Source organism: Eretmochelys imbricata, chromosome 17 (assembly GCF_965152235.1).
Source record: "Eretmochelys imbricata isolate rEreImb1 chromosome 17, rEreImb1.hap1, whole genome shotgun sequence".
NCBI lineage: Eukaryota > Metazoa > Chordata > Testudines > Cheloniidae > Eretmochelys > Eretmochelys imbricata.
In genome coordinates, this window is record NC_135588.1 from 16975021 (window position 1) to 17000058 (window position 25038).

The 25038-nt window shown below is 42.6% G+C and overlaps 1 protein-coding gene across 1 annotated transcript in view; it reads right to left on the reverse strand.

Moving 5' to 3' along the window:
* Positions 1-21741: 21741 nt before the first annotated feature.
* The window catches only part of SPNS3 (SPNS lysolipid transporter 3, sphingosine-1-phosphate (putative)), a 46120-nt gene continuing 42823 nt past the window's right edge, over positions 21742-25038 (reverse strand). The window contains exons 10-12 of the mRNA XM_077836500.1: positions 24727-24825; positions 22853-23024; positions 21742-22316 (exon numbers count right to left, since the gene is read on the reverse strand). Coding sequence (XP_077692626.1) covers positions 22252-22316; positions 22853-23024; positions 24727-24825 — 336 coding nt within the window. The 3' untranslated portion in view covers positions 21742-22251. The remainder of the gene's footprint in view (positions 22317-22852; positions 23025-24726; positions 24826-25038) is intronic.

The following is a 25038-nucleotide window of genomic DNA, read 5'->3' on the forward strand; positions in this document are numbered from 1 at the left end:
TGGAAGCGTTCAGGTCAGATCAGAGCTTTGTCTCTCTCCAGGTGCTTTCATCAATACGATTGAAATCTGAGGCAACCAGTGTGATGCAGCCACCTGATGAGATGTACACAGGGGCGAGATTCATAGAAACAGGCAGCAGGAGGTATTTAACCAAGGCTTTCTTCTTTCACTGTTAGAAATGGATTTAAATTATTGATCCTTTGAAAGAGGCTAAAATCAGTCCCTGCCAGTTGTGAATGGACAGATGCAAAACCTGCCCCAGCTATCGGTCAATGGGTATTTAAGTGCTTTGGTACATCTTCAGCTTTCAAGTGACTTCATGCTGTGAGAGTCTGCTTCATTCATATTTCATTATGCTCCCTTCAGGAAAGCATGCTTTTCTGTGTTGCAAAACTAGCTTCACTTGCTTTTAACATGAAAATATCATCATAGGCTTGCAATATTGTAAGCTGCTGGCAGCACAACAGAGTGGCAATAAGATGGGTGGATATAATATAGTGATAGGGAGAGAGAGTTTGGGCTTGGACAGACGTGCCCAGAAGTGCAAATGCTTCAATATCCACATCTCAGCTGAACCCTGTAGGCCCCTAAAACTAGGGCTTTAGGAAAGATCGCACAAGGACCACTGTCCTAATAGGAGTGACAGGAGAGAAGACTCCTGTCAGACTAGGGATTTTTGAATGCTCCTATATACTCTGAGGCATTAAGATCCAGAGTGCGTTTTATTTATTAGAGACAGAGGTGCAAGAAAGTGGAGGAGTTAGTGGGCCTGCTGCTTCAGGACACTGAAGCAAGTTTCTAAGATTAGGGTTACCATAATCATACCCTGTGCTGTACACTGGAAAGGCCTGGACCCTCCCTAGAAATGGTTACAGCCCAACTCTGACCAATACAATCCATGGGACAGCAGGACAAGTGCAAGAAGGCAAAGACGTGTAATCCCTGAGCGCCACAGGAGAAGGAAGGCAGATGTTCAAGCATCAGGGGTGGCATAAAAGAAAAGCGTGAGTCAGGGAATGTGAGGAGAAGAGCACATTGGGTCCAGGCTAGGGGCAGAGGTGGGAATAGGGAGCCTTGAACTGGAAGCTAAGAAGCTTGAATTTGAGGCAGAAATAAACAGGAAGCCACGAAGGGGGTTGCAAATTGGGATGGCTATGTGGCCAAAGCAGGCAATGCTTGTTTCTCTCTGAACTAGTTTTGCCATTCCTAACTGATGGAGGTCTGACGCTCTTGCTGGCCCTCACACTATTTATGTTTTCACAGATTCTATGACCAGAAGGGACCACTTGATCATCTAGTATGACCTCCTGTCTGTCACAGGGCACAGAATTTCACCCAGCTACCCCTGTGTTGGAACCAATATGTTGAGTTTGACTAAAGAAGATCTTCTAGAAAGGCATCTAGGTTTTGTAAAGCCCTATCTAATGGCATTAGGTGAGAAGACCATAATTTAAAAAAAATAAGTTCCTAGTCTTCACAGGTGTGGAGAAAAGCTTGAAAATGGGACAAGCATACCCTGGCGGCTCAAAAAGCAGCAGGCAATAGAAAAGCACCTTTTTTTAAAACCAGTACTTTACATCCAGTCACAATATTGAGGCCTGACTCGGGATTTTTCAGTGTGTGCAGTTGACAATACCGTGTGTGGACATAGTTGTGTAAACCAACTGCAGCTTTCTTTTAAAGAAAGAAAACGAATGCCCTTCTAATTAGTGCCAGCTGGTTCGCTGAGGTTTAATTTTCACATGAAAATGAATAGTTTTCACATGAATATGAACTCATAATACAGATTGTAATGGCTGTACATAATTCCTTTGAAAAGATCTAACTCCTATTCCACTATATAGAGCAGAGTGGTGGCTCCCAATTGTTGTAACTCAATGCTTATTTTTTTCATCAGCCATCTCCTGATTGGGATGGGAGCATGCCCCCTCACAGGGAATTATAGTCACCTTTGTACTCCTAGGGATCCTTTTCATCCAAGCATCAGAGCACTTTGCAAACACCAAGTACCAGAATTCTCCTGAGTGGAAAGTGCTATGCAGATGAGAAAAACTGAGGCCCAGAAAGGTTCAGTGGCTTGTTCAAGGTCATACATGGAAATCAGTGACAAAAGCTGGGAACAGAAACCAAGAGTCCCCACTATGCGTCCATATCCTCAACCAGCTGGTAGCACCTTTCTCTCTCCTGTTGCTGCATGGATGCATCTATAGCTATATCTATCAATCAGACTGGACCAGACGGCACCCAGGTGAGTTATGGGAGGAAAAAAGCTCATTTCAAAGTCTCTCTCCTACACCAGAGTAGGGAAATATTGCAACATGCAGTTGTCTGATATTGTCCATTGGATAAAAGGAACCCAGCTGGTGGTAGTTAACTTGTATTGTAAGATACACAGGGTACATCTACACAGCAATTAAACACCCGCAGCTGACCTGGGCCAGCTGACTTGGGCTCATGAGGCTCAGGCCCTGGGGCTGTGAAATTGCTGTGTAGACGCTCGGGCTGGAGCCTGAGCTCTGGGACCCTGCAAGGGGGGAGGGTCCCAGAGTTCAGGCTCCAGCCCGGGCCTGAATGTCTACACAGCAATTTCTTTAGCCCTGTAGCATGAGCCCTGCCTTGGGTCTTTTATTCCAGTGTAGACATACCCATACAGAACCTCTAACAGCTTCTGAATTCCATCTCACCAGTAGTTACTCTTACTGTCTTCTACCTGCTCTGTCCAGTTAAGCTGATTCTAGCAAGTAGAAAATCAGGATACCAATTAGCCCCTTCATTACTGTTTAAAGGGGAAGGAACGTGAGCAGAAACAAAGGGGATTTTATTATATATTTCCCTGCATAGCTCCTCCAATTTTTTTTCCCCTCTAACTGGAACAGATACTTAGTGTTTGACTGGGTGGAGATGCCCCATTTTTTTCATTTGACTCGCTTATCTGACATTTTAGGACCTTGGTATCACTCAGAAGTATAAAGCATCTCGACATGTGTGTGCTTCATAATGGTAAATTATGCTCAGAGCAATTTTGTGGTAAATCACATGGAAAAAACCTTTAGCAGTATAGATTTATGAAAACAAAAATTAACCAGTCCTTCTCTTACTGATTGAGAGCTTTTAAATCTGAGCCAGAGCCATCCTCTCTTACAGTATAGGGAAAACGTATGGCAATCTAGTACCTGCTACTTTCAGTAGTACTAGGTACAGTTATATTTTATAAATATATAAGACAGCCCACAGCCCAAATCCTACAGGCTCTAACAGAAAATGAACTTATCAAGCAAAGGAAGATTTCAGGCACATATATAAAATCTTGACTCCTGCTATTAATAGGACTGAGGCCAGTTGGCAATGATCTACAGACGATATGAAAATGTCAGTGTCCTTCTGTTAGGGCTGTAACATAGAGGAGGAGGAGGAAGAATTTCATTGGAGCCACAAGCCAGGTCTGTAGCACCACAGGCCAACTTAACACACAGATTGCAAACATGGTTTAAGTAACTGGAAGGACTGATTAGTGAGGAAAGACAAAAAGAGCTAAGTATGTATTGTTTTCTTAACATGAGTGTAAGGGAGCTGACTACAAGTGCTTGAAAGGCATAAAGGGAGAAGAATTGAAGGCGTACTAGGATGACATTAAGAAAAGAGGAAAGTGAATATCAGGGGAAATATGCTCTTGGTGAAATCCATTAGACTCTGGTATGGTCTGAGGGAACTGACAGAAACTCCATGGGTAAATACATTTAAAACTAAACTGCACAGAGCACTCAAGGGAAAACTTTATGGAACAATCTTGCATTGGCAAACTGGTCAGAGAACGGATGGCCCAACAGATCTTTTCATCTGTAAGGCAAAGCCTATGATACAAGAACAAATGCTACTAACCATGGGGTAGGGGTAGGGTGGTATATTTGGGCGGGGGGGAAGGTATATTTCCCCTCACACTCTTCACCTTCAATTGGTTTTACATTTTTGATTCTTTAAGGTCATCCCTGACAAATGCCATTTCTGATGGGGCTTTCAGAGATGTCCCCAACATGGCACTGGGCTACCCATTCACAGAGCCTGCCAACCCAGTTCAGTTTTGCATCTTCTTACAAATACATATTCAAATATCATATTTTGGGGGGATGGAAATCTGTCTGGATCCTACCAACATTTAAAAAACATGTAGTTTGTGCCTCATTCCAGGGGCATTCCAATGGTACACACAATCACAGAGCCTCTCATTACCATTGTACAAACATCATTATGGAAAATTACAGTTACCCTATCCAATTGTAGCACTATTACACTACTGCCCTTGAACACCAGAGTATAGATTACGTCTAAAGACACTCAGACTGTCCTCTGCCAAGACAGAAGATAATGATGGAGTGTATATCAACATAATTGCTACAAGTGACTGGCTGCCTCATTTGAAGGATTTGGCTGAGGTTGCTTGTTTAATTTCACAGAGAATAGAAATGTCTCAAGTGTCATGCATGGAAGTTTGGGTGGCATCAACTGGCAACTTGTGAACCAAACTGGGTGTCCCTGGCTACCAAGTCTCTTCTCTCCCTTCCCCTTCTCTATTTCTTTAAGGTCTTCCTGTTGTGTGGGGCCTAGGCAAGGACGAGCATATCTATGACTGAAAGATACCACAATGTTAGGCTCAGAATCTCTGTATTCCAACACAAGATCTTCCGAGGCCTCCACAAGCCATGGCTAAGGGAGCATCTGGTTTGTTGCTGTGTGGGTGTACCATGCTACGTACTAGCAAATCAGCGTGGTGAAAGAGTACCAGCAGTACCACTTCTATCTGTATTCTATCTAGATGGCCGACTCTACATCCTACTCTAGCCCCAGTGTTCTCACCCAGATACTGTAGGTAACCATAGGCCAGTTCATTCCATGTGCGAAAGAAAATAAAAACACCCAGCTTCTTAAGGTACATTTCCCTCTGCAAGCAACAGGCCTCTCATAATGAAACAGTATGTTCCCTACACAATAGGATGCCTCCTTTCCCTCACCTGGACCAATTTATATTGTCCCCTACTTGTTCTTGCCTTATGCTCACACCAGGCTGCCAGAGCAAGTGTGAGGCTTGTTCATGACTTCTGCCTGCCTACTGTTCCTCTGTGTACACTCAAACCTGCCCTGGTGCTTGGGCTGCTATGAAGGCCTCTGGGGTTTACCGAAGGTAGGGCTTGAGCATTCCTACAGCATTTGATAGCAGATACTGGCTGCTGGAAGCAAACCGTGAGCCTGGCCAACTGGTAGCGATGTCCAAGAACTGCTTGAATGTGAAGACGTATTGTCAATAAGTAACGGCCAGCTAGGAAGTTATCTCTGCACTGCAATCCCCTCCATGGCCCCAGGGAACTTCATAGCAAAAGCAGGGATAAGATTCCAGTCCTCCAGCCCTGCAGAGCAAGAGAATGCACTCTTAGCCGTTGCAAAGGGACTATGCCCCACAGATGAGCAATTCTGAGTCTATGCCATAGACTCAATCCAGCTTGCACAGTGGTGGCAGTGTAATATCACTCTGAAAAGGGGCGCTTTCTTTCGCAGTGGTGTTTGTCTGTTTCATTCCCTTGTAGCCAATTAATTATCTGCTCTCTCCAGTAGAAGGAGGCAGTTTTGATTTGCTTCTTGTCAATAACAATTCCTCTCACCACAGAGTAGATCAAGAGCTTTAACTTTTTAATACAGCAGTTTCAGTGAACACCCTCAGGTGGGTTTGGCAAGTCCCTTGATGTGCAATTAGTGGTTCCTGACACACTCAGATGCATGCCAGCTATTTATGGAAATGAATCCTCATTCACATTTCATCCTTCCACTTCATGAACTACCTTTCTGCTCCAGCTTGCTATTTTATTTTAAAAGGAAATCAACGAGACTTTACTCTCCTATTGTCCTTTAGGGCTGTTTTAATCTGTTGTAGAGAAAATGGACTTGAAGCCACTGAAGTTTTATCGGAACATTTCTTTCCAACTCTGAAGTCAAGCTCAGTTTAAGCCTGGGCAAGGGATGCTTTTTAAAGCTCCCTAGGCTATTTTGACCTTTTTTTGCTGTTCCCTAGCAGCCTGACTGCCCGTTCAGCAGCAGTTTGTGGCTCAAGAGAGAACTTGCCTTCCATTATAAGAATGAAATGCTCAGCACCCACAATCAGGGCCAAATTTTCAAAAGTGGCAACTAAAGTAAGCAACTGGATTTTCAAAAGTGCTCAGCATATTTGGTTTCAAGCTGTTAGGAACATGTGGGCACCAGGGTTATAGTGGAAGATGTTTGGGTGCTGAGCACCTCTGAAAATCTGGCCTTTATTTAGGTGCCTCAGTGAGGGCTGAGCACTACCACTGAGTCAGTGCACCTCTTTCAGAAAGTCACTTAGAGCCAGAGTTTTCAGAAGGGCTCTGGTGCCATAACTGGGGCCAGTTTTCAAGAGAGCTCAGCTCCCACTTTCAGCACCAAATAAGCAGATGGTTTTTCAGAAGAACTCCGTGTGCCAAGTGCTGCTGAGCTTCTGAGAATCTGGCCATAAGCTTCACAACGGGAGCTGCTGGTTGCTGGGCACTTTTGTAAGTGTGGCTTTGATTTAGATGTCTAAATAGGAGCTGAGCTCTTTGGACTATCTGGCCCCAGTTATGGATGCTGTGCACCTGAAAAAATAGCCCTGAGCTCCCGGAACGAGTGCAATCCTTCACCTCTCTGTGTTTCTGTTTTCTCACTTTTATGATGGGGACAATACAGCTCAACCACAAGGGGGTCAGAAAGACTTATTCACTGATCTTTGCAAAGCTTTTTGAGATCCTAGCATGGAATGAACTTGAGAATTATTATTTATTTTACAAGCATGGTGACTCTATTCTGTTTGCACAAGATTCCTCACTGGCTGCCTCCTGCAGCATGACAGGCTACATCAGTCAATCCCATCATATCACATCTGTAAGCCCCTTTGTTTTCAGATAAACTGATTTTTTACCGAAAAATTCCCAGGTTTTACAAAAAGTATTATTCAGTCTTTTTCTGATTTTCACCCTACTTTTGTATCATTTAAATATATAAAAAAATAACTTGTCTTATTAGGAAAATACAATACATTGCATGAGATATACGTAGTAAGATAATACATTTGTCTGTGTGTATATGCAAAGCTGCCTGTTGAAGGAAGGCTGTGTATTAGTCTAGAAGATACACACAATAACAAACAGGCGCACATGCAAGCTCTGAATGTACAGATGAACCACACACCCACTACGTACACATTTCAAGCTGTTAGCAGATAATGGTTTAAAGATCTGACACACTAAAATGGAAAGAAAACGAAAATCTGTATCAGAATATGTTCTAGAACACAAGGAGGTATTCGAAAGTTTTAAACAAAAACAAGAGAAAAGGATGAAGCTGAGTGTACGCACTGTAAATGGTGTGGCCCAATTATTAAATGTAAATATTTATAGCTAATAGTTCTAAGTCTACAACAGTAAACTGTTTATTCAAATGAAAAGTTTTATTTGGGGATTAGAGAGATATTGTTTTCTTAAACTCAGAGGTGGCATTGTGTTTTGAGTTTTGTTTTAGTTCTGCAGCAAACCACATTGATGAATGGAATTCAGAGCATTAATCTACTGAATACCTTTTCCCCATCTTTCTGTCCAACAAAATAAACCCCAATATTTACCCTGAAAAATTATTAATATTTTTGCACTGATTTTCACCTGTTTTTATTGTTGTATAACAAACACTGATAAATTTCAGGGAAAAATAAAATAAAATAAAATAAAAACTGAAAATGAAGGGCCCTACACATCTGCTTTGTGATTGATTGATGCCTGAGGTGTGTCTCCACACTATCGGTGCTCCAGGCTGTGGGACAGCATTACTTTCTGCCTTCACTTTGCACCTTCCCCGCCTTACTCCTTTTGTAACTGGTTCTTGCCTCACCTACCAGTGGCCCTGCTGCCACAAGTCCAAACAAACATGCAGCAAGGTGTCACGAAGAAGCAACAGAATCTCATGATCCTATGCAAACACGGGTGGTCAGTAAACCCACTTCTTGGTCTGGTTAGACTCCCATCACATTTATGCCCCCCGTCCCACAGAGGGAGGTGCCATGCTCTAATAAATATGACACTGAGCAGGGAGTCAGGAGACCTAGGTTCTATTCCCAGCTATGCCTTGGGTTCTCTACCTATAACATGGGGATAATAATACTAACTTTTGCCTTTCTAAACTGCTTTGAGAGAGACATATAAAAGGAATGTTAGATTCCACCCCCACTCCTTTTAGTTGTTCAAAGAGTAAAACCGACAGAAACCAGTACAAATGGTCTCAGACTAGCAAACTGAACCCAGGAGCTATAGTTAATCTGTGTCTCAAAGGCAATAGAACTGTTGGCCCTAATACATGAAAGCCCAGCATCAGAGATTGCAACCCTGCATTGAAAAGTAGGCCTGAGCTATAAGCTTTGGCTCTGGATACAAGTGTCTCCACTTCCTCTCTGTTTAAAGTATCAATGCTTCTTATTGCATTTCCACACTGGGTGGCAAAGAGCAATATAAAGTAAACCAAACACGAAAGTAATTAGGGTAATGACTGATATTGGAGAGACAAATCTCCTGGTGGAAATGGAAGCCCTATGAATAATTAGCTACTGTTGACACAGGAAAATATTGGCTTCATTTAGAGCAACTGAACTGAATGAAAGTGAAGGGCTGGGCAGGTGGAGGAGATTCATCCCCTTTATTCTGTTCTCCCTCATCATAAAAATTAATTTCCTCACTGCCAATGAGAGGGAAAAAAAACACCTGATTCAATCTGATGAGCCATTTTCATATAGGATATTTGAAGAAAAGAACCCATGGCAGGGGGGGGCTCTAAAATTAATCCTATTAAAATGGGAGACACCCATGTATTTTGCTGATTTTAATGAGGAATTAAAATGAATCCTTTGAAGAAATAAATTAGTTTGATGTTTCTTTGAAAAATCTGAATGTCACTACTGTTAAATCAGACACTGTATGTCTGTGAAATGGGTTTTCAATGGATACCGCAAGTAATTTTCATTTTCCTGACCTCCTCCCTGCTCTGCCCCTTCCCACACCACCAGTTCTTTCCCACCATCCTATCCCCATATGCTTCTTGTGCACCTGCTGGCCCTGTCTCCCATCTGATTTGATCTGCATTGGTTCTTGGCCAGCTTAACCTCCTGATGTGGCCTGTACTAACCATGTTAGAGACAAACAAACACACCATGGTTATGGATATGGTAAAAGGAACCTGAAAAGAACAGCATTACTAAACACAAAACCATACAAAACTCAGTGTCTCGGGGGCGGAGGTCCCTGACATTCCAGGCCAAACCCACAGGGTGAACCCTTACAGCACTTAATTTGTAATGAAAGAGGTGCCAGGGCTCAAGCAAGTTTTTTTACATTCATAACTGATGCAGCAAGCCCAGAGGTGCGAGGTGTATGACCTGCCAAGCCTAGAGGTGTCGGGGCTCAGCCCTGGCACAAATTAAGCACTGGACCCTTAGCAAGCTGAATGTTGAGAGGAAGATGTCATGAATCCCTGTGAGCTCAATTTGGCCAGTTTCACCCAGAAACGTCATCAGTTGATTTTTCTATAGCAGGTTTTCTACCCTTTAACAATGGTACGAGTTTGAGCAGACAAGTGACCCACCATGCATGCCAGTGGCATTGAAGCTGCTTCCTAAGATTTACCCTTTAGAAACAGGGTAAATCTCAGTGCAGTTTATTTTGAATTAAAAATACCTTTGAGGCTCTTGGAAGCAGAGGTCAAGGAACCGTGACGAAGATCAAATGAACTCCAACCTAAGGCAGCAAACTTTGAGGATGGCTGCATATAAAAGCCTCTCTTCTGGCCCACAGAACATCACCCAGGTGAGCAATAGAGGGTGAAATGGGGATGACCTGGAGAAAAACCAAGAAGTGTAGTTCTTAACTCTAAAGATTCCTGTATCTGCCCCTTCCTGAAAATGCGTATGAATTCTTGTTATTGCCACTAGGCCACATATGCTCTACAAAATCAGGTTGCCAGTGAAGTGCTAGAGCTGGGAAGCATCAATCCGAAGGGGCCTGGAGCTGTCCCCTTTCAAGTCAAGAGAAAGATCGGGCCCTCCATGCCTTTGCTGGTGAGGCAGCAAAGCCTGGCTGGGGAGGAAATACAGAGCAGAGCTGGCGTGGCAGACCTGCTGTCTGGTGGTCCCTTTTGCTAGTGGCATGCATTGCAGGGCCACCTGAACAAGCTGCATCTCATCCCAGATCAGTGTTTAGGCCCCCCAAGCCGAACATAAACCTGGGCAGTGTTCCTAGCTCTCTCACCCATGACAGGTAAGATTTTAACTTTACTCCCTCTAGCTCTGCAGAGCCAAACAAAGATTCAGTGGAGTGGAATTACTAAGTTCCTATTCCTACATCTGTACAACCCCACTGTATTTGGGCTGCAAAATATATCACCAGGAATGGAACAGGGGCCAAAGAGAACTCAGCTTGACTCAGCTCTAGGGCAAGTTTGCAGAGCTGGAAGTTAATGTATTTACTTGTAACAAAACAGGTCTAATCTGAGGTCACTGAGATAACAAAAAATGAAGCCCCAGCAATGCCCTAGTTGAAGTCATTTCTGAGCAGACCCACACTTGCAGCATTGTTTCTTCTCTAGGGAGCATGCAGCATCCCACTAGAGTCATCTCTCTGATCACGTGACTTACTTTCCATTATGAAATAAGTTTGCCTTTCAGGAGGCATCAGCAATTAAGACACTTCAACCCCATCTCCTTATCCTCCCCTGCACTTCTAAGACAAGCAAAAAATAATTCCTTAAAAATTTGACCTGGCACAAATGTACCCCACCTCCATTAGTGTTGAGGTTTCATTCTCTCCAAGGCAGAGACTGTCCACATCCTTCAAAGTCACTGATATCCACAGTGAACACTACAATCTCATTGTTACTGCCAGTCCCTCCTAGTGCCACTTTGTCTCCAAACTGCACAGGCTCGTTAAAGTGTAGCAGAAAGCATTAGTCATTGCACTAAACCAGGAGACACTGGCCAGCTACAACGTGACAGCGCTTAACAATATCAACTGAATTTACAGGAGAAAGCAGCTGGTATGAAAATAACTGTATCTACCTCATTCCCTGACATTCTTCGACTTGCATGCGCTCAGCAGTTTGTTCAGAGATGATGATGAATCATATTTAATCACATGCTATTAGAGGAGGATAAGACCACACAGTGTGTCTAGGTTAATAGGTAGGAGACGGGCATATCTGATGCCAGCTTAAAAAAACCCAATTCCGTAGACAGAATTCAAATCACAGAATTCTCTTCAGGAAGTGTGCCTTCCCATTTGAAGGATTAGGCAAACAGCTCTGTCCTCCATGACTTCCAGGAGGACAAAGTGCCAGAGAAAACTAATTCCCCTGCATGAGATTTAGTCCCATGACTCCGACTAAATAACTTGGAGTGACGTGTGTCAAGTTTGTGGAAGAGTGAAAATTAAGTGGGGGTGAGCAGCATGTACCTCTGACCTGGAGGGGAGTCCAAGTTTAAATCACGTGGCTGTTTCTATGGTGAAATTAGGCTCATTGGTTGCCTTCCAAGAGAAATAGGTGCAGTTTAGCTACCTACATACTGATACATACTTACCTTATCAGTGTGGCATCTACAGCAAGTTTTATTTATGCTGCTTGAGGCATTTAAAAGTGGACAAAGCACTAGAAAATGTAGTACAGGAAGATGAATGGGATTGCCAGTGTAGTATTTACCATCTCTACCTTCTGTGGTAACTTAACACCATACCATCAGGTTATTTTCCCCAGGCAGTGGCCATAAAATTCTGAAATAAATTAAGCTATTCATTTACAATCTGACCTGCACTTCAGTCAGCCACTACGCAGCTCAGTCGGGTGATCCCAGTGTTTTGCAGAAGTGTTTTGACCCGGACCTGCTGTGGAATGAGATTTCAGCATGGCCATTAGGGAAAATGAGCTGGGCTTTTTCAATTCATCGTATCCACTTTGTGCACTCTCGTACATCTCCGGTATGTTGGGCAACCTCCGGCTCCAATGCCGCCCCTTGCACTTCGGAAGTCCAGTGGAGTCTTGGTGTTTTAAGAAACCTTGTTCTAACCCTAACCTGCAGTGGCAGTGAAGAGCAGTAAAGGGGTTAGCGTTGCATGGCTCATCATACTGAATATTAATCCCAGGTAGTACTTATTGTCCTGGTTTTTTTTTCCAGACAACCTAATTAGCTTTTAAGATGAAGTTCAATACATTTATAAATGAGACTGTATGATAGGTTGTCTGCAATAGGATTTGATGCGCTAGGATTGAAGGTCCTTTCCAGTTGCGTGTTTCTAAATGCCTCCACTCAAGATTTTCAACAAATGGATGCCTACGGTTAGGCTCCTAAGTCCACAGTTAGGATCTTAGGTAAGTGGCCTCATTTTTTAAAGTACTGAGCATGCAGCAGCTCCCACCATTAGGAAGAGGTGGGTATTTAGAAAATCAGGCCACTTACTCAGGTCCTTTAATATGGATTTAAACTCCTAGTTTTAAGCCAAGATTTTCAAAAATGGTTGCCTTTGCCTTTCTTTTTCAGAGTCCTGACCCACTGTCCCCTCACTGTAGCAGATGATATACATAAACACAAAAAACAGAATTTTATTTTTCAGCTTTGGTTAAAATCACTTTTCATAGCAATGTGGAAAAAATATAGACGTGGGAACAGAAGCTCCACAGTACAGGAGCCCATCAAAATGGAAATCAGTACTGTCAAAAGGGCCAGATATAGGGCCTTCTAAATCCTACTGTTTTTACTCAGAGTCTTATAGCGTATAGGCCAAGGTTCATGCATTATAGGCATCTGATCCTATGGAGGTACTGAGTACCTGCAACTCCTATTAACTTTAAGCCAGTTCCACAGGTCTGCTGGAATTCAGTTACAATTCATTAGTCCTGTGAAAACAGCAAAATATCAGTGCATTTGGGGACAGTGTCAGCTGTGCATTTACAGTTTTCACAGCGGTTGAAACAATATCTCTGCAATTATAACCATTTTATTATTACAAACAAAACTGTGTACTCAACTGTACATATTAGAATAAGACTGCCGTGATCGTTAAGTTATATTGAGTGAAAACAATCCCATTATGTTCTGGAGTTAGTACTGGAGGCAAACCTCTCTTTGTATTATGCTCGAGTCAACATTACTTGACTCTACCACTTTACAATAAGGAGAATGCATGATTAGTAATTTGAACCTCTAAAGGCTGACCGACTCTTAGTAATGAGATACAGCCAATTTCATCTATTTGAATGCCAGCCAAGCTCAGGGGTGACCCAAAGGTATTACCATCTGAAGGCTTTTGTGGCCTCTGTGAAATGAGCTGGTGCTCTCACTCCAGATCCTCACAGGAAGGGTTTCCTGTCATTCACTCAAAATCAACACTATAGAGCATCATTGTTGGCAGACTCAGCAGAGTCCCTGGACTGGCTGGGGCCTGGAGAGTGAACTAAACTCTCCTACCTAAGAGGAGCATATTGGAAGGGTAACATTAGAAAGCATGCCTGGTGCTGTACCTGCTCTATGGGTAAGTGAGGATTTCTCGCCTTGTGTCTCTCAGACGGGCAGTTTTCACAGCTCACATTTTAGAAAAAAAGGCTAAGGCCGAAAAGTGTACCTCTATTAGGCACAATCGGCTACACAGTGTATATGGCTCATCTGGCCTTGCAGTGAGCTGTAGCTCACGAAAGCTTATGCTCAAATAAATTGGTTAGTCTCTAAGGTGCCACAAGTACTCCTTTTCTTTTTGCGAATACAGACTAACACAGCTGTTACTCTGAAACTTTTCCCTTGTATGCCCACCTGAACATACACATTTGATCACCCATTTAACTCATCTTTGGCAAGAAAATTAATTTAGTTTCATCATCCTTTGTGTCCTGAAAGGAAGGAGGATAACACACTATGTAATTAAATCACTTTGTTACAATCTCCAGTGAACAGGATGTCAACTTATTACTGTACAGAAGACTTAATAGAAGTTTTTTATCTGACAAATGGAAGAATTACAAGGCAGTGGATCTGTGTTACTCAAAACAAAAACAAAACCAACTACAACTGATAGACGAGGAGCTGCTCTCTAATAATGTATGAATACTGAATGTTGGCTTGGTTATTGGCTGTTTACTGTATGACTGTATTGGTTTAGTTTAATGGCAGACGGTAAAGAAACAATCAAGAAGGAAAGAATAGCTCAAGATAGGCCACACGCTCAAACACTTGAGGGTTGTTATAGGACAATGGTAGAGCCATAGGGGATAAGCCTAAAACACACAGTTTGTCATGTCAATATTACTCACTTGACATGTAGTCTGAACTCCCCTCTTGCTCCTGGGAGGCGGTCCCTTCCACTCATGCTAGACTGAAGCAACTGGGCAGGGCAGCATGGGGGAGCTTGCACGCTCTCTGTTCTGCTAACACACATTCTCTCCAGGGCTGCCAATCCAATACCTTCTATCAGTACATAAATCACTCTGTTTAAAAGATCAGAACATAGAAAGGATTGGAAAAAATCCAGGCACATGCTGTGCTGAGCGGCAGGCATTCACTTCACTACTGCCAACAGCTTGCGAGAAAACATTCAGGGAGAAATTCAGTGCAACTGCTCTTGGGACCAGAAAGGGGCTCAGAGTGCACAAAGGGCTCAACCACCCTCATCACTATTGAACATATCTTATAAAGCCCTTGGTTCTACGTGAGTTAACTTAGAAATCCTACTTCCATGTCCATTAAATGCAAGCTGTCTGTGCCTTAAAGAACTACTAGGTCACTTGTTTCAATATCACAGAACTCCAGCAACAATCAGAGCCTGGTATTGATGGCAGTTCTCTGCAGTCCTGAACCCTGCCTTCCAAACCGAAGGACCACCTTTGGTTTCTGCAGCCACACTCACATAATTGTGATCACTGCTCCACACGGTGTCCTGGCCAAGGGCATTCAGCTGTGCCAGTGGTTAGAGTGAAAAGGAAAAAGACAAGGGATATTTAAAAAGAGCAATTCAGGATACCTCTACACTACAGCTGAGAGCATAAAAATGCAACCTCTGTTCAAGCTACCATGCTACAAATAGTAGTGTGCTCACTGGTGGTGGCTTGGGCTAGTTGTCCAAGTACATACCCAGGGGGTCAGGGTGGGTTTGTACGAGGGTGGCTAGCCGCAGCTACATGACTATTTCTAGTGCACTAGCCCAAGCACAGCTATCTATCTACTCGTGCGGGGATGCACGCTGACAGCTGCAATGACGATGTATCCTTTGCGAGAATGCAGGGCTCTGTATTCTGTAAAGCTGCAGACTGCCATCTCGACACCTTCAGCCATCGCTACAACGAGTGGGACTTCTGAAGTCTCACACTCCACTTTCAGGAGCCGATTCCCAGGGTCATTGTCCAAGCCAATAAATGGGCTTTGAAAACGAAGTCTTTCCATTAGCAATAGCGTGTAATATCAGCATTGCTTCTGATGAGAGGAATCATCTGTGGAGATGAATGATGTGGCGTAACTAAACTTACCGTGGAGTTGTCCTGCTGGCTTGCTGTTTTCTGGTTTGGTCACCCCTTTCAAATCAAGCTGAGGGCCTGTAAAGTTCTAAAAATCTTAATAAGAAAAGGAGGACTTGTGGCACCTTAGAGACTAACAAATTTATTTGAGCATGAGCTTTCGTGAGCTACAGCTCACTTGCTTATGCTCATATAAATTGGTTAGTCTCTAAGGTGCCACAAGTCCTCCTTTTCTTTTTGCGAATACAGACTAACACGGCTACTACTCTGAAAAAAATCTTAATGTACACAAAAGGCGCTAAAACCCAACATGACTCATCAGCCCAGAGTTTGCTTTGCTGGGCAGAACATAACCTCATAGGATGACACCACTGCATCTTTTGAAGATGTTCCAAAACGCTGCTGCTGCTTTTTTTTCTTTTACTTTTATTTTAAAGAGAGAGGGAGAGTAGGAAGGAGATACAAGGATAGGAGAAGATATGCTTTTTATTATTATTATTAAAGAAAATACAACTGATCCCATTTTTATTCATTTGCCAAATACAAGAGACAAACTGAAATCTTCTAGGTGATTGCGCATTCCTGCATTCATTACGAGCCCCCACTTCGGTTTCCTTAACCTTTTATTGAATCACACAAAGAAGATTCCAAGACGAAAGAACAAACTCGCTCAGTAACCAGAAGTTACACAGCAGCTCTTTTCTAAGTGGGCAGACACACATGTGCAAGTTAGAAAATTCATTGCAACGAGGCATCACTTCTGTCTACTTCGAACACAGCAGGCACTTTGTATTCTAATTAATTGACGTGCAGTGGACACCTAAATAATGCTCATTACTTTATTGGCATGTAATACTGTTCCAACAACAGGCCTACTAAAGGTTTTTGATGGCACTCTAGAAGTGTATAACCTTAAATGTTATATCCTTCCCAACATCTCTTGGTTGATTTAAAATTCTAAGACATCAAATCTTATACCAAGAATTATGGTAGGAATAGGGAACATGTTAGAATTAAGTAAGCCCAGGAAAAGACAGCAAGAGGACGGTGGCTGAGAGCCATATAAGTAGGCACATGTTCTTGTATTAGACAATTCTTATGAACAACAGTTAACTCAATTATTTAATTTCCCCTTGATCAAGAACACAAACCTAGAACTACATTTGTAATGAAAGTTGGCACCACGGTGTGACTGTTCACTATGGGTCCAGATTCTTTTGCACATGCCTGAAAATTAAGCTATGCATCATCCAAATGCTGTGTAACGTCAGTTCTGACTACCCCCAAACTTTGGGAAGTTCAGATCTAAACATCATGGATAATGCTGATTCCATAATGAGCAAAGCCAAAACCCAAGCAAACATTAAAAGTTATCACACCAGCTTTTATTAACCGCAACGTTTTGGATATTTGGATCCAGATCCAAATTTTACAGCTAGGGCTGACACATGGTTTTATAGACATGAGAAGTGTGCAAAAATGGCTTTGAATACCTAGCTCCTGATGTCAGATATCAATTCTTCCTGGTGCCAGAGGGGCCGAAACAGGTAGGAAGAACAATATTTTCAAGCTTATACAGCTAGAGTAAAAGGGAAAGGGGGGACTAGAAAGAACTGCCCTTACTTTATTCTGGGGCAACTCCTTTCTTACAATTTTCCCCACATTTAGTTTTGTAGTCTGTTATCATGGCTTGGGGATAACATCAGTTGTAATAACTGATACATTCTCTATATCCTCTGCTTTCAAGAGTAGGGATGCCATGTTCTAATAAGACTTCCACCTCGAGCTGACATGAACCTATAACACACTTTTCCTCCACCCAGTAATGCAGAAAATTCAATATGCGGATAGCCTGAAATGCCCCTCCAGTCAACCAGGAGGTGTCAGAGATCAGCAAGTTTGATACCACCTCCATGCACTCATCCTACCCTAGAGACAAAACCTCATCTCCCACCCCAATGTAGCCAAATTGTTTCTTTCATCTCTCAATGTAAATATTGGTGCTGTCTGTTAAAGAGCATACTAAAATTTTTCAGCAGGTTGATTTTTTATTTAAAGAAGTCTAATCCCTTTCATGCATCCCACCCAAGCAGTTACACTTCTTTTCTGATTAATATTTAATTTGCTAGCTGTAGTGAGTGAACAAAGGGAAAAAACTGAAGGTCTGATCAGGCAAATTTTGAAAAAAGCATCAGAGGTTAAAGACTGCAAATCAAGCTCTCTGCTCTGGTCTACACTACAGAATTACTTCAGTGTAACTACGTTGCTCAGGGTTGTGAATAATCCACACCTCTGAGTGACGTAGTTACACCGACCTAAGTGGCAGTGTAGACTGTGCTATACCAGCAGGAGACCTGCGGTGGATTAACTAAGCCAATGGGAGAAGCTTTCTCGTGTCAGCTTAGAGCATCTTCATTAAAGCGCAGCAGCTGCGCCAATGCAGACCTACCTTCAGGCTCAAATGCCTCAGGAAAAGAATTTCACAGCTTTCAAGAATAACTACTCACAGGTTCTTTACACTCACTCAGTCATTGCCAGTCTGAAAGAGCCCTGCCTCAACAAGCCATACGGTAGTCCTGCAGTTTCAGAGCAGTTAGCGGTGACCAGATGTCCCAATTTTATAGGGACAGTCCCGATATTTGGGGCTTTTTTAAATATGGGCTCCTATTACCCCCCCACACCCTGTCCTGATTTTTCACACTTGCTGTCTGGTCACAAGCAAAACTCAGAGCATCTAGCCTTTTAGACGGCTGGGATCAGTAGCAGCATAGTTAAAAAATCTCTCTGCAGCATGACAATAAAAAAAGCATGCATTGGAAAAATACTGGAGTGAAGTGTTGCCTTGTGCACCTCTGATTTCTACCATGAAGTCCTATTTTCATGAACTTGCACACAGGCAGGTAAGATTTCAGGAAATCAGAGCTGGAATCGGTTTTATCAAGGAATTCTGCAAAAAAAGCTATTTGCCATCTCTCACTCAATATATTGAGTATCGAACTCTCACAGTGAGTTTTTTGGTTTTTGTTTTTTTCAAAGAACAGCGAGTTTTAGTTCTGATTTGACAGTTACAGAATTATTCACAGAACAGACAATGCAGTGCAGGGAAAGCTTCATAATGCTGCCCCAAACATGCCTTACCCTCTAACAGAAGAGATAGATACTATAGGCTCCATGGCCCTTTAAAATCTCAGCCTCTCTGCCAAGACTGTTAGGAGCCTATTCTGGTGGTGATTCTGTGATGTGGGCACCTGTTAATGGTAGCAACTTTCCATCACTGCTTACCCTAGGCTAGAGTCAGCCTGGATGTTGAAGGCGTCAGATTCCTTTACTGAATCTCACAGCCATTCAGTTCCAAACTCCTTTACTATCTTCCATTACCTTAAAAGATATAATTCTTGGCCAGAAAGGTAGTAACAGTCAAAACAAAATACACCCTGGTCAATTCATAGTTATGGTATATAGCTGCATGTGAATGTGATGTGTGACTTACGAAGGAATGTAGAACCTTTAGCATAGCATGAATATATGCAAATTCTCAAAAAAACAAATAAAATATGAAGAAAAATTATCTAATACAAAGTGGCGAACCAATAAAAGTTTGTGTAATTAAATTGACCAGATGACAAAGTTCTGGCCTCTGGTTCTGGTGTACACCTGCCACTGAACTCTGTAAGTACCACAGAGGCAGAATTTGGTCCCAAGTATCACGACTTGTCAACACTTGGAAGTTTTGGAATAGCTATTCCAGAATAATTATTTTGGTATAAGTCACTATGCGGACACTTTTATTCTGGAGGAAAAGTGTCTTTTTCCAGGTTTCAGAGTAACAGCCGTGTTAGTCTGTATTCGCAAAAAGAAAAGGAGTACTTGTGGCACCTTAGAGACTAACCAATTTATTTGAGCATGAGCTTTCGTGAGCTACAGCTCACTTCATCAGATGCATACCGTGGAAACTGCAGCAGACTTTATATATACACAGAGAATATGAAACAATACCTCCTCCCACCCCACTGTCCTGCTGGTAATAGCTTATCTAAAGTAATCGTCAGGTTAGGCCATTTCCAGCACAAATCCAGGTTTTCTCACCCTCCACCCCCCCACACAAATTCACTCTCCTGCTGGTGATAGCCCATCCAAAGTGACAACTCTTTACACAATGTGCATGATAATGAAGTTAGGCCATTTCCTGCACAAATCCAGGTTCTCTCACTCCCTCACCCCCCTCCAAAAACCCACCCCCATACACACACAAACTCACTCTCCTGCTGGTAATAGCTCATCCAAACTGACCACTCTCCAAGTTTAAATCCAAGTTAAACCAGAACATCTGGGGGGGGGGGGTAGGAAAAAACAAGAGGAAATAGGCTACCTTGCATAATGACTTAGCCACTCCCAGTCTCTATTTAAGCCTAAATTAATAGTATCCAATTTGCAAATGAATTCCAATTCAGCAGTTTCTCGCTGGAGTCTGGATTTGAAGTTTTTTTGTTTTAAGATAGCGACCTTCATGTCTGTGATTGCGTGACCAGAGAGATTGAAGTGTTCTCCGACTGGTTTATGAATGTTATAATTCTTGACATCTGATTTGTGTCCATTTATTCTTTTACGTAGAGACTGTCCAGTTTGACCAATGTCAACCAAGGTCGCTATCTTAAAACAAAAAAACTTCAAATCCAGACTCCAGCGAGAAACTGCTGAATTGGAATTCATTTGCAAATTGGATACTATTAATTTAGGCTTAAATAGAGACTGGGAGTGGCTAAGTCATTATGCAAGGTAGCCTATTTCCTCTTGTTTTTTCCTACCCCCCCCCCCCCAGATGTTCTGGTTTAACTTGGATTTAAACTTGGAGAGTGGTCAGTTTGGATGAGCTATTACCAGCAGGAGAGTGAGTTTGTGTGTGTATGGGGGTGGGTTTTTGGAGGGGGGTGAGGGAGTGAGAGAACCTGGATTTGTGCAGGAAATGGCCTAACTTCATTATCATGCACATTGTGTAAAGAGTTGTCACTTTGGATGGGCTATCACCAGCAGGAGAGTGAATTTGTGTGGGGGGGTGGAGGGTGAGAAAACCTGGATTTGTGCTGGAAATGGCCTAACCTGAAGATTACTTTAGATAAGCTATTACCAGCAGGACAGTGGGGTGGGAGGAGGTATTGTTTCATATTCTCTGTGTATATATAAAGTCTGCTGCAGTTTCCACGGTATGCATCTGATGAAGTGAGCTGTAGCTCACGAAAGCTCATGCTCAAATAAATTGGTTAGTCTCTAAGGTGTCACAAGTACTCCTTTTCTTTTTGTCTTTTTCCAGTTTAATTTAATCAAGTTACATGGGGCCAACTCCTATTTCCTTATTGAGGACTTCAGGATTTAGCCCCATGGGTTTTTTTGTTTCTAGATGAAGTACTGCTAATTATTTCTATGAGAGCTTTACACTGTGTGTATTTTAAGTTCCAATGAGCTTTCTATTGTTACCAGATTGATGGGGGGTTTGCCCTTTCTGAAAACGAGGGTAAATTTAGGGCATAAGAGATTGATGTGCTTGTTGTCAGTTGTCCCTAGTGAAGACATGGCTGCAGAGTTATCAACTATATGAATGATTTTTCACTTGCCCTTGCAATTTAGCTTGTTCACCTACAAGAGTTTGCGAGAGCCCTTTAGATTTATCCGCACAGCACACTGTATAACCAGAGGCTTTTTTGGTATTTTTCTAGTTCCCCTTACTCCATCCCATAATGAGGTGCTACATTTTGGAAAGTCTAGGAAGACTGGCTGAACCAGTGCAGCAGCAAAGGGTGAAAGACATTGCTGACTCCACCAGTTCCGTCACGCTTGAACCAAAGCTGTCAATCCAGGCATTGCCAATAACCGGTACAAAACACTGGGAAAATGCCACGAAAGGCTGCTGTATGTGGACACATGATCTCATGTTGCAAGCTCAAGCTGTTCCAGCACTTTCACTTGGAATCCATCAGTGACTATAAGACTTCATCTGCACCATTTCACTTTCCGGTCAGAATTTTAGTGGAAGAATGATGTCATTTGCTTCTACAGCTGGGAAGAGTTGGTTAGTATTTCAGAATCCAGATCGTTTTGGACCCTGACATACTAGGTTACGGTTGAATGTCCTGCAGAAGTTGCTCCGAGTTAGTTATCCATTTTTCCCCCGTGATTGTTTAACGTTGTAATTTATTAAACTTCCATAACAGAAAGTTCTGCCCCTCCTAGTTACACTTGTTCAATTCCACAGCCAGCCTTTGCTTTCCGTTCTCATAAATAAGGACATGGGGATACAGAATCCCCAGCTATGTTTGTACTTGCCCTGATTTTCCAAGCTTTTAGACAGACAACTCATAATCCTGCTGAGAATTTACAGTAACCCCATTCCCCATCTCAACTAGACATTCCACCTTAAATGGGTTTTGTTGTCTTCTTTGGGATAATATCCGTTTCTGTGACAGCTCTATACTCCCGGCTTCTGGAGCTACTAAGCTCCTCAGAGCTCTCGTGCCAGTCTCACAGATGGGGGTGGAGGTTTGCCATATGCCATTTCAGTAGCAGGTTTTGACTCTCAGTCAAAAGCATCATAAAAATCAGTACACAGGTTTTTCCTTCCATATGGAAGGATTGTTATTTGGCCTTTTCCTCCAACTGTAGCTTCATCAGGCAAAAGGAAAAGAGGCAGTGGCTCCTTCATGCTTTGGGGAGCTCATCCTGGAGTTCATCTTCACTTGAAACGTAGCCTTTGTTCTCAGTACCTGGAAAACAGAGTCTGAGTCAAAAGAAGTGGGCTACTTAACAGAATATTTGTGATAAGGGAACATTATACATAATTTTTCACTTCCAAACCTAGATCCTTGTATGGAATGAGAGAGAATTTATAGGAATTGTTGCATAAGACCAGAAATGGTCCTTCTGATCTGGCATTTTGCCTGAGAAAGGCTGATATCATGATCTGGAGAAAGACCTAAAACTCCCACAGTGTGTTGAATTCTGCAATACTTACAATAATGCAATCTTATTACGTCGTCTTATTGTAGTATTGCCAAGTTACTTGAGGAATTGCCAGGAATGGCAATTTGCTGATTTTCAGGGCACATTGCAAAGTCTATTGTCCCAGGGCATGAGGAATTTGTTTAGTCTGCTACTGTGGTTGATTGGTTTTGCTGCGGGTTTGAGCTGAACAGACTGTCCTTTGTTATGTCACATACTTAGAGTGTATTTTAGTTTGGGGTACAAACAGCTATGGCAGTTGGATAGGCTGATAGAGGAAATTACAACTGGACATAGAAACCTCTGCAAAGTTGCTGGGCTTCCTCACGATCTTTCTCAACATGAAGGGCTGTCAGGAGGAAAAAGCCTCCCCCAAGGACACCAATGAAGGCACTCAGGATGAAGCTGTACTGCAGGCTCCGGAAGGCCCCCAGGTGTGAGTCATTCTGCCTGGTCTGGAGAGCATCAGAGATCTAGGGGGGGAACACAGTGTCATTTACTTTGGACTCAATGGCTTATTTTCTCCCTGTTTTAAACATGTTGCTCGCAATGCCGTCTCTGACAAGAACAAGACTGAGAGGGCAGGAAAAGAAAACTCACTGCCTGCATGCGCTAGATCTGGTAACACACATAAACTGGCCTTCACTGCATCTCAGTATTCACTCGGCTTAGAAGTCTCATGCAATCGGGTTGTTGCATATGTCCAGAGCTTCCAGTTTCACATGAGCTGGAAATAGTTGCAACCATGGCAGGGCAGAGTGCTCGTGCACTAGCCATTAACTCATTTGACTGGGTTTCCCGCTTTGTCTCCATAAAACAAGCTTGAGCCACATTTCAAGTTTGTACAAAGGTTTGAATCATTTCTTGCATTATCAGAACGTCTTCACCCATCCCTCATCAAAGCTTTTACTTTTGACAGATGGGTGGGTGTCAAAGCTGGCACTGTTGGCAGAAGTAGGCGGAAGCAGCAGTAAGAGACAAGAAGAGAAGGGAAGAGCTATGAAGGGGCTTCAGGGTGAGGAAAGGGAGTCTGATTTTGAACAAGGAAGCGTTCAAGATGAGGTGGGGTGACAGGGTAAGGAAAGGAAAGGAAAGGAAAGGAAAAGGCGCACACTCCTGATTGGAATCGACGTGAACAAGCATTCGAAGAACTCAAGGCTCATACCCAGGTGCTTCTCAGAGAACGTGCCGCTGCTGTCCTGGCACTCATGTGCAATGCAGCTTTCCCGAGCTATCCAATAAGAGCTTATTGCTACTGTGTAAAGGTTACTGCACATCAGAGTGATTTTCAAAGTAGAGCCATACAATCAAAACCAGCATTCATCAGACCACTCACATATACTTTTCTTCAGTGAGCATATTTCTCCCAAATTTCAATTGGCTATCCCATTTTGGCACTGGAGCCACTGAACCTTTCAGTTATTTTTGGAAGTGACAAAGTTCATTCCCACTCCTTGAACTCTCTTCTTTTCCTCAGTCTTTCCACCTCTTGTCTTTCTGTGTGAATATTTTGAAAGTTTGAGTCCAGAAAGGTAAAGTTTTGGAAAGTTAGGAGCATTTGAGACCAGGGGCTTGGAATGCCAATCACTGGAATGCCAATGCAATCTCAACTACAGCAATCCCCCTGCTATTACAAGAGTTGCATATTTTGAGTTTTCCAGAGGGTATTTCGCAGAATGAGATCTTGCCTGCAGATTTTATTTAATTGTATTTTTCATTTTGAAGTGCAAAATGGTATTTTATTAGTTCCCATGAACTTGTCCATTAACCTGGCAGAAAAGTTTTGCACTTGGATTTAAACACTCTGAACAAGTGCCATTGCCATAATCAGACTGCTACCAAATCCTTATGAATTAGTATAGTTGATATCAAAGTGAAGTCCGAAGCCTGCAGACACTTTTGTACTCAATGGGACTAATGGTACGTATAGAGTTAAGCTTGTACTTAAGGGTTTGCAGGGCCAGGAGGACAATAGTGATATAAAAGTGCTTAGTACAGAAGTGCTGGTTTAAGTTGCATCTGGATTCCAATTCCACACTGCAAGAAAGAGTATTCAAAGCATTTCCAATCTGGGACCAGGAATCAGAGACTATTCTTCAGAAATTTCCAAATGTTTTATATTTAAAAAGGCTTGGATAAGATTCAGAGAAGTAGCCACAAAATCCCATTACTTACAATTCCAGTGAGGTATGGGCTGCCTGCATCTCCCAGCAAATGGCTCATGAAAATCTGCAAGGCAACAGCTGTTGACTGGCACTTTGGCATCACCACATACTGAAACCAAACAAGAGGATCATCAATATTTGAAGAATCAATAATTCCACGAATGACCTGCACAGATCTAGGCTACAGGTAATACTGCAAGCTGCAGACTACTTTCTGTGATTGGTTTTGAGAAACTATTCCGTGAAAAAAATTCAGAAGAAAGAATGAAGGTGAAATGGGGAGAATGTGACACTCCATTAATAGCCTTCCCCCTCCCTTCCT